General features: G+C 42.6%; 1 protein-coding gene across 12 annotated transcripts in view; it reads right to left on the bottom strand.

Annotated features, from left to right (window-relative positions):
- ksr1a (kinase suppressor of ras 1a) overlaps positions 1–4,153 on the bottom strand; it is a 222,657-nt gene extending 218,504 nt beyond the window's left edge. For 7 of the 12 annotated variants that reach the window (XR_006315781.1, XR_006315782.1, XM_043718262.1 and 4 more), the window contains exon 1: positions 3,605–4,153. Coding sequence is in view for 8 of the 12 variants with exons in the window: in XM_043718262.1 (XP_043574197.1) it covers positions 3,605–3,862 (258 nt within the window). In the remaining 4 variants the exon portion in view is untranslated. Of the gene's footprint in view, positions 1–2,370; positions 2,445–2,573; positions 2,599–2,675; positions 2,747–3,604 lie in introns of those variants that run through there. The other 5 variants (XM_043718270.1, XM_043718261.1, XM_043718267.1 and 2 more) reach the window with 5 other exon arrangements.
- Between the last annotated feature and the right edge of the window lie 3,924 nt (positions 4,154–8,077).

Raw genomic sequence — 8,077 nt, 5'->3', positions numbered from 1 at the left:
GGCGGAAGATGAGGCGTTTTTCCTCCAGGCGTCTGGTGGTGAGGGAGCGGCGGTGGAGGAGGCCCAGGACCTCCATATCCTCGGCAGAGTGGGAGGGGGAGTTGGAATGTTGAGCCACTGGGCGATGTGGTTGATTGGTGCGGGTGTCTCGGAGATGTTCCCTAAAGCGCTCAGCTAGGAGGCGTCCAGTCTCCCCAATGTAGAGGAGACCGCATCGGGAGCAACGGATACAATAGATGATATTAGTGGATGTGCAGGTAAAACTTTGATGGATGTGGAAAGCTCCTTTGGGGCCTTGGATGGAGGTGAGGGAGGAGGTGTGGGCGCAGGTTTTACAGTTCCTGCGGTGGCAGGGGAAAGTGCCAGGATGGGAGGGTGGGTCGTAGGGGGGCGTGGACCTGACCAGGTAGTCACGCCATCCCTGAGCCCCATCTCTGTAACCGCTATGATATCCCAGCACCATAATCCCAACCATTGCCAAGTTCATCTGCCCAACCTGTTAGGCCTCTTGCATTGAGATGAACGCAGTTTCATTTGTCAGTAGACTTGTTATTAACTGATTTAAATCTTCACAATTCGGGTTCCAGACAGTAGGAACTCCAAAACTGACTTCAGTGGAGCCAGCTGGTCACTTAAATGGTCAGCTGTCTTTAGGCACCACAGCTTGAACTACAGCCTGACCCTAATCTGCCCCAGAAAAATTTTGAAAAGCACTTGTTTAAGGAGCAGGATTTTGTAATCCCTACAGTCAAGATGCTCTTGCCTTGGCAAAAATCAGGACTCTGACTACACTTAAGTCCCTCCATGTCCTTTTGTCACCTTTTATACATGTCCTTATGGATTCTGATGTTAAATTTTGTTTGATAATTGTCTTTGAACTCTCTTTAGACATTTTACAACAATGAAAATGCCACTTAAATACACATTTTTTACTGTTATACCCTCTTGATGTACACAAGATAAAAGATGTGGGACTCCAAAAAGCGTGGGATTACAGACACCGACAGTCGCACATTGCTTGAACTTTAGGGCTTTAATTGACTTATTTGGATAGAAATAGTGTGGAAAGGTTTGGGGTAAGAACAGCAAAATTAGCATAAGGTGCAGGCACAATGGGCCAAATGGCCTCCTTCCACCCCATAATAATCTGATATTGGCCTCAATTACACGCGTGGACAATGATCGATTAGCTCTGAAATTACACTGCAATTTAATGTCTCATGTGTATAGCTTCATAATTCAACATAAGCCATCCTCTGCTTTGTGTTGCGTGTTGAAATCTGGATTGCTTAAAGTACACCCATTACAATTCTTTCCAAAATATGTGAAATCATCTGTCATACCATGCTTGTGCAAATGTACAAATATGCATATTGAAAAACAAAGAAAATCTGAGGGTTCGATATGAGAATACACAAAACTTAAGCAGCCCATCCAATCACATTCTCTATTACAACATTTAGTCGGCAAATTGCACACATTGGGCCAAACTTATACTAAAACGTTAAATAAATGTAATACAGTAGGCAAGGCTTCATAACTATACTCAACATAACTAAACCCAGAGAACGTAATCTACTGTCTTGATCGCCCCCCCACCCAAACATTGCAACCAATCCCAGCACGTACACAGTCACTCCTCAATCACCGCACGACCAAAAGTATTTTCATGAAAAACTAGTTCATATACATAATTTTTTTAAAAACACTATTTGGTACTGATTTACTATATTGCAACTGCTTTTCGGGTCACGTCAATGGCAAAGCAGCGTCTTTTCGAGGTAGTGGCATATTCTTATCACGTTGTCACTAGAATGAGGAGGAGTTGTTCTGCACTATTTTTAGAAACAGCCGCAACACACAACTGTGGAGACTAGTTATTACTTCATTCCCCAATAATGCAGAAAGGATTTTCATACCGCTGCCACCGAGCACCCACAAAACAAAGCATGTCTGCAAAAGAACTTCTATTACCCAAAGAAACGACCAACACTTAGTGTGAGATATTGTTTAGTAGTCAATTGGAAAGCACGTTAGATTAAAACATCAAAACAAAAAAACATCCTTGAACAACCTCAAGAAAATTGCCGAGAACTTCGGAGCATGCCCAATCTCTCTCCCCTCACCTCTCCCCCACCCAAAAAAACATTGTCTCCACTGAAAATACAACTGCTTACAACTGGCACCCGAATGCTGCAGTGTTGCGACGGTACATTTCGGGAGAAGTAGGTTATGCTGATCTCATCCTTGTACTGTAGTCAGCGTCAACTTAACATGGGCCTCTGGGTCGGCACCCAGTCTTACAAAACAGAAAATTAAACATCCTTACAAACGCCACATAAAGAATTCACCATTATATTCCTAACATGCCTGGAGAAACGGAGTCCTGTCCCTTTTCTTGTTACGAAAAAAGAAAACCCGAAGGCACACTACTATTTGGACAGGTTTAAACATTCCCAAGACGAGTTATGACAGCGGCTTACCAGGATCACTCAACAAAACCAAACTGCTGACACGCTCGTAACAGAGCGACACACACACATATATATATAAATATATATATATACACACACAGTTAGACAATCTTTGTGGAGCATCTGTGAATCCTCACGACCCAGGCACAAATAAATTCACTTCTGCAGTAAAAACTGCTAAAAGACGATATCTCTGCTCACCAGCATGTGTTGTTTTTGGGATTATGGGTTAATGTCAGCTGTTGGTCGCAGATGAACACATCCAGCCAAGACTGTGAACAACACAATTAAACGGCTAATCGTGGGTAAACTCCAAATTAACACACGTAACATTTTAAAATTAAGACCTCCTACTACCAGGCGAGTTTCGCTTAGTTTTCCACGCACAGAAAGAAAGCATCACAACAGTACAAAATTATACACAACTTGGTTAACCGCTTAGTAACAAAAATAATTGCAGCAATTTGCCAAACGGGAAAAAAAATACAGCGTCCGGATATAAAGGGCGAGGATTTTAACTCAACAGCCTTGTGACAATGTTGTATCTCAAAAGATATTATTGCAACGCACTGGATTTCAGTTTCAATAGCAGCAAATAGTCAAGGTCAGATTTTAAAAAAAGAAATGAAATGTCTGGAGGGATATGGGCCAAATGGGGCTAGATCAGTTTGGGACAGCACGGACGATTGGACCGAAGCGTCTGTTTCCGTGCTATATAATTCGATGACTGTACACATCTAATCAACAGTGCAGACAGTATGCTCCAGTCATGGGTATGCACAGTCCTGTGCTCTGGGAGTTTGCATAATACATGCAGGTGCAAAATATCTGGATTACGACTAATAAGTAAATCCTTCATAAGCACCCATTTTTTAAATGCATTAGAAAAACAGACGGTACTGATTTAAATATTTTTAAAAAACTACTGCTGAAGTCTGGCTCTCAGAGACTTCATCTCCCCCATGAGCAACTCCTGCATTGGGGTGGGGGTATCTGACAGTTTCCTCCCCCTGTATTGCCCCAGTTTGTATGTGCACCAGATTTCTCCTCGTTTCTTTATTTCTTTGAAAGGGCGAGATGTTCATCCCCATCCCTACCAAAAAAAAAGAGGACGAGGGATGCAATTTTACCTCCAGCATCCGGATCTCCTGCTGTGTCAAGTCGTTGGAAGCGGAACATTTGGTCCTGAGCCCCTCCAGGCTGGAGATGCTGATGTCGATCATGTCCTGGTTCAGGTCGCACTGCTGCAGGGCCTTCTCCAAACTCAGGTCCCCTTCCCCTTCCTCCTCCTCCTCCTCTTCCTCCTCTTCTTCCTCACTCCCCTCTTCCTCAGCAACCGCAGCTTTCTTTATCTTATTGCTGTGACCCTTGCTGTTCTCTTCAGCCATTCCTAAACATTCGGCCTGGTTAGATTTCTTTTCCTCCCTTCCCCAACCCCAATTTCAGCACAACCGCCACCAAAAAGAAAAAAGTTTTCCTCACACAGAAAACATGAAGTTGCAGAAAATACCGATCTATTCAAATGATTAATCGGAACCGCACGTGCAAAAGTAAAAATGCAGCTGTCAAGTTTGTAAACGTCCCTCTCCTGTGTGACAGCAGCCCATCTGAAGCTCTAGACGCCGCTTAATACTATGGATCAGCTTCGTTTATTTTCTTCTCTTCTTCCCCTTCGGCAGAAGAAGAGGAGTGGGGGAGGGGAAAGGGGATGGGCGGTTGCTATAGGACCACGCGCTCCGCCTTCTGGGATTTGTAGTCCCTCCCTCCACCCAGGGTTCAGAGAGGCCGGAGGACAGCCGACTGCAATCCCGCAGCGCCCCGCGTGCTGCGATGCCTTCTGGGATTTGTAGTTACTCTCCACCATCGGACCGACTAGACGATGGGAATGGACTACAATTCCCGAGGTGCACCGCGCGCCGCGCTGTCATCTGGGGTTTGTAGTCCCGTCCACGGGCTGAAGGCAATCCAACTACAATTCCCGCAAGGCACCTTGCATCCTTCCTCCCACCCCATAACAGATTCTCTTTTAAAGGCAAAAACGATTTAAACATGCTGAATGCTGCTTTTCTAACCCAAATTAATTTATCACGATTCGTACCTCTACTTGCAGATTTCTTTGATATCGCTGGTTTTCTTAAACTAAAGGTTGTGTGCTATAGCTGGACTCTTTTCAAAAAATATTGTTGAAACTCACAGTTTATCAATTACTAAACACTATTGCAGTATCAAACAATCAAAAGTATAAGAAAAGTTCTCCGTCGATTTGAAGAGTAAACCACAAACCTTCAAGAACAGGATTTTCATCTGTGCGCCGTATGACCACAAGTCTCAACAGCACCTGTCAACCTCTCAAAATCTCAAAGTGAAATATCCTGCATTAATAAACGTAATAGATTACTTATTGCTTTACTGCAATGCCTGAATAATTTCAATGACCAATTATTATACCAGCAAAGCGCCAACCTTAGATGTTCATAATGTTAGCGATTCAATTATGATGCATGTCTTTCAGGATTATAATATTCCTGAAAATATATCAAGCTTTTTATCAAACATATCGATTTACAACACAAAAGCATCAAAACGATACATCAACCAGTCCATGTTGATGTTTATTTTCCATGTTAGCAATTGTTCTTTTCCACATTTTATATTTCCTACAATCTGCCATCTGACCTAGTTTTAAATTTTGACAAGGGTATGGATTTCCCCATCCCAAATTAGGACAGAATAAAGGCAAGATGCCAGAAAGACGGTGTTGGCAGCCTGCATATTTGTCTACAAACTCACCTACCTAAGGACAGTGGCTGAGGAGGTAGGAAAAGGGAGAGGGTGATGGGCAGGAAAGTAAACAAAGAACAGTACAGCACAAGAACAAGCCCCTTGGCCCACCAAGACTACACTGACACATAATACCTTTCTAAACTAAAAACATTTTACCTCTATGCAGTCCATATCCCTCTATTCCTTGCCTATTCATATATCTGGCAAGATGCCTCTTAAATGTTGTTATTGTATCCGCCCCCACCACCTCCTCTGGCAGCACATTCCAAGTACTTACCACCCTCTGTGTAAAAAATTTGTCTCTCACATCTCCTTTAAATTTTACCTTCTTTTACCTTATACCTAAATTCCTTAGAAATTGACATTTCTACTCTGGGGAAAAAAATCCAACTACCCATTCTATTCATGCTTCTCATAATTTTGTAAACTTTCATCAAGTCGTCCCTCATTCTTCGATGTTCAAGTAAAATCAAGCTAAGTTAGTCCAGTCCCTTCTCATTGCTAATACCCTCCAAACCAAGCAATATCCTGATAAAAAGTCTCTGTACCCTCTCCAAAGCCTTCACATCCTCCTTGTAGGGTGACAACCAGAACTGTATGCAATATTCCAAACGTGGTCTAAATAAGTTCTGTAGATGCACCAATCTTTATACATTGTGCCCTGACTGATGAAGGCAAGCATGCCACATGCCTTCTTGACCACCTTATCAATTTGTGTTGCCACTTTCAGGGAACTGTGGACCTGTCAACCTAGATCCCACTGTGTGTTTATGCTACTAAGGGTGCTGTCATTTACTGTATACTCCCTCCTGCATTAGATCTTCCAAAATGTGTCACCTCCCATTTGTCCAGATTAAACATGATTTGCCATTTCTCCACCCAAGTCTCTAGCTGATCTGTATCCTGCTGTGTCCTCTGACAATCCTTCTCACTATCCACAGCTTCCCCAATCTTTGTGTCATCTGCAAACTTACTAATCAAGCCACCTACATTCTCCTCCAAATCATTTATGTATATTATAAACAACAGGGGTCCCAACACTGATCCCTGTGGAACATCACTAGTCACAGGTCTCCAGTCAGAGAAAGACCCTTCCATTGCTATTCTGTGTCTTCTATGTCTAAGCCAGTTCTGTATTCATCTTACCAGCTCACCACTGATCCCATGTGACTTCACCTTTTCTTTCTGCCTGCCAAAGAACATCTACCGCCCTGCCCGCGTTAATCATCTTTGTCACTTCCTCAAAGAAAAATTAGGTTATTGAGTCAAAACCATGCTGCCTATCTCTAATAAGTTCACATTTTTCCAAATGTGAGTAAGCCCTTCTGAAACATAGGAACAAAGTTGGCTATTCTCCAGTCCTCCAGACCTCTCCTGTGACTAAAGGGGATACACAGGTTCCATATAAGGTCCCAGCAATTTCCTCACCTGCCCTCCCTCAGCATTCTGGGATAGATCTCATCAGGATCTGGGGACTTATCTACCTTAATGCTTTTTGAAAGACTCAACACCTCTTTTTTTTTTAAAAGAAATGCCCTAGAATATCAACATACTCCTCCCGAGACTCACCACTCACTATGTCCTTGTCCTTTGTGAACACCGACGCAAAATATTCATTAAGGACCTCACCCATTTCCTCCGGCTTCATTCTTAAATTCCCTCCTTTGTCCTTGAGTAGACCTACCCTTTCCCTAGCTGCCCCCTTACTCCTTATATGTACATATAGAATGTCTTGGATGTTCCTTAATCATGTTTGCCGAAGACATTTTATAAGCTCTTTTAGCTCTCCTTTTTAAAATTATTTCCTGCTATCTTAGTATTATTCAAGGGTTCTGTCCTTCTTCAGTTTCCTAAATATTATATATGTTCCTTCTCCTTTTTGACTAAGCACTCAATTTCTCTTGTCATCCAAAGTTCCCAAATCTTGTCATCCTTATCCTTCATTTTCACGCTGTTCCTGAACTCTGATCAATTGGCCTTTAAAAGATTCCTAAATGCCAGATGTGGTGTTACCCTAAAACAGCTGCCACAGTCTACATTCCCTGGTTTCTTCTTAATGTCGTGGCTGGTAGACTTCCCCTAATTTAATACTTTCACCTCAGAATACTTTTATCCTTCTCCATAAGTAGCTTCAAACTTACAGAATTATGGTGACTGTTCCCAAAATGCACCCCCACTGCAACTTCAATCACCTGGCCAGGCTTGTTCCCCAATATCAGGCCCCTTCCCTAGTTGCCATTATTTCAAAAAACTTCTTGAACACACCTAATAAATTCTCCCCCATCAAAGCCCCTAAGCAAGTCCCTCAGTCAATATAGGAGAACTTAAGATCACCCAACACAACAATCCTGTCAGATATTACCATAATCTGTCACATATCTGTTCCTCTAACACCTGCTGGCTGTTGGGAGGCCTATAGTATAATCCTGTCAAAGTTATTGCACCCTAGCCATTCCTAAGTTCTACCCATATGGCCTCGCTGGATGAGCCCTCCAAGATGTCCTCCTTGAGTACAGCTGTGATATTCTCCCTACTCAGGAACACAACTCCTCCACCTCTTTTACATCCCTTTCTATCTCATTTGAAATATCTAAATCCCGGAACATTAAGCTGCCAGACTTGTCCCTCTCTCAACCAAGTCACTGCTTTAGTTACAACATCATAGTTATATATGTTAATCCAACCTGAAAGTTCATCTGCCTTACCTGTCATACTCATCGCATTAAAACAAAAATACCTTAGACCATCAGTCCCACCACATTCTGTTCTTCCTCTTAATCTTACCGATCTTAGTCTTAGAGTCCTCCTCAGTCATTTTA

The sequence above is a fragment of the Chiloscyllium plagiosum genome, chromosome 28, assembly GCF_004010195.1.
Source record: "Chiloscyllium plagiosum isolate BGI_BamShark_2017 chromosome 28, ASM401019v2, whole genome shotgun sequence".
Classification (NCBI taxonomy): Eukaryota; Metazoa; Chordata; class Chondrichthyes; order Orectolobiformes; family Hemiscylliidae; genus Chiloscyllium; species Chiloscyllium plagiosum.
Note: the sequence above shows the minus strand (reverse complement) of the source record. Positions and strands in the feature narration are given on the sequence as shown.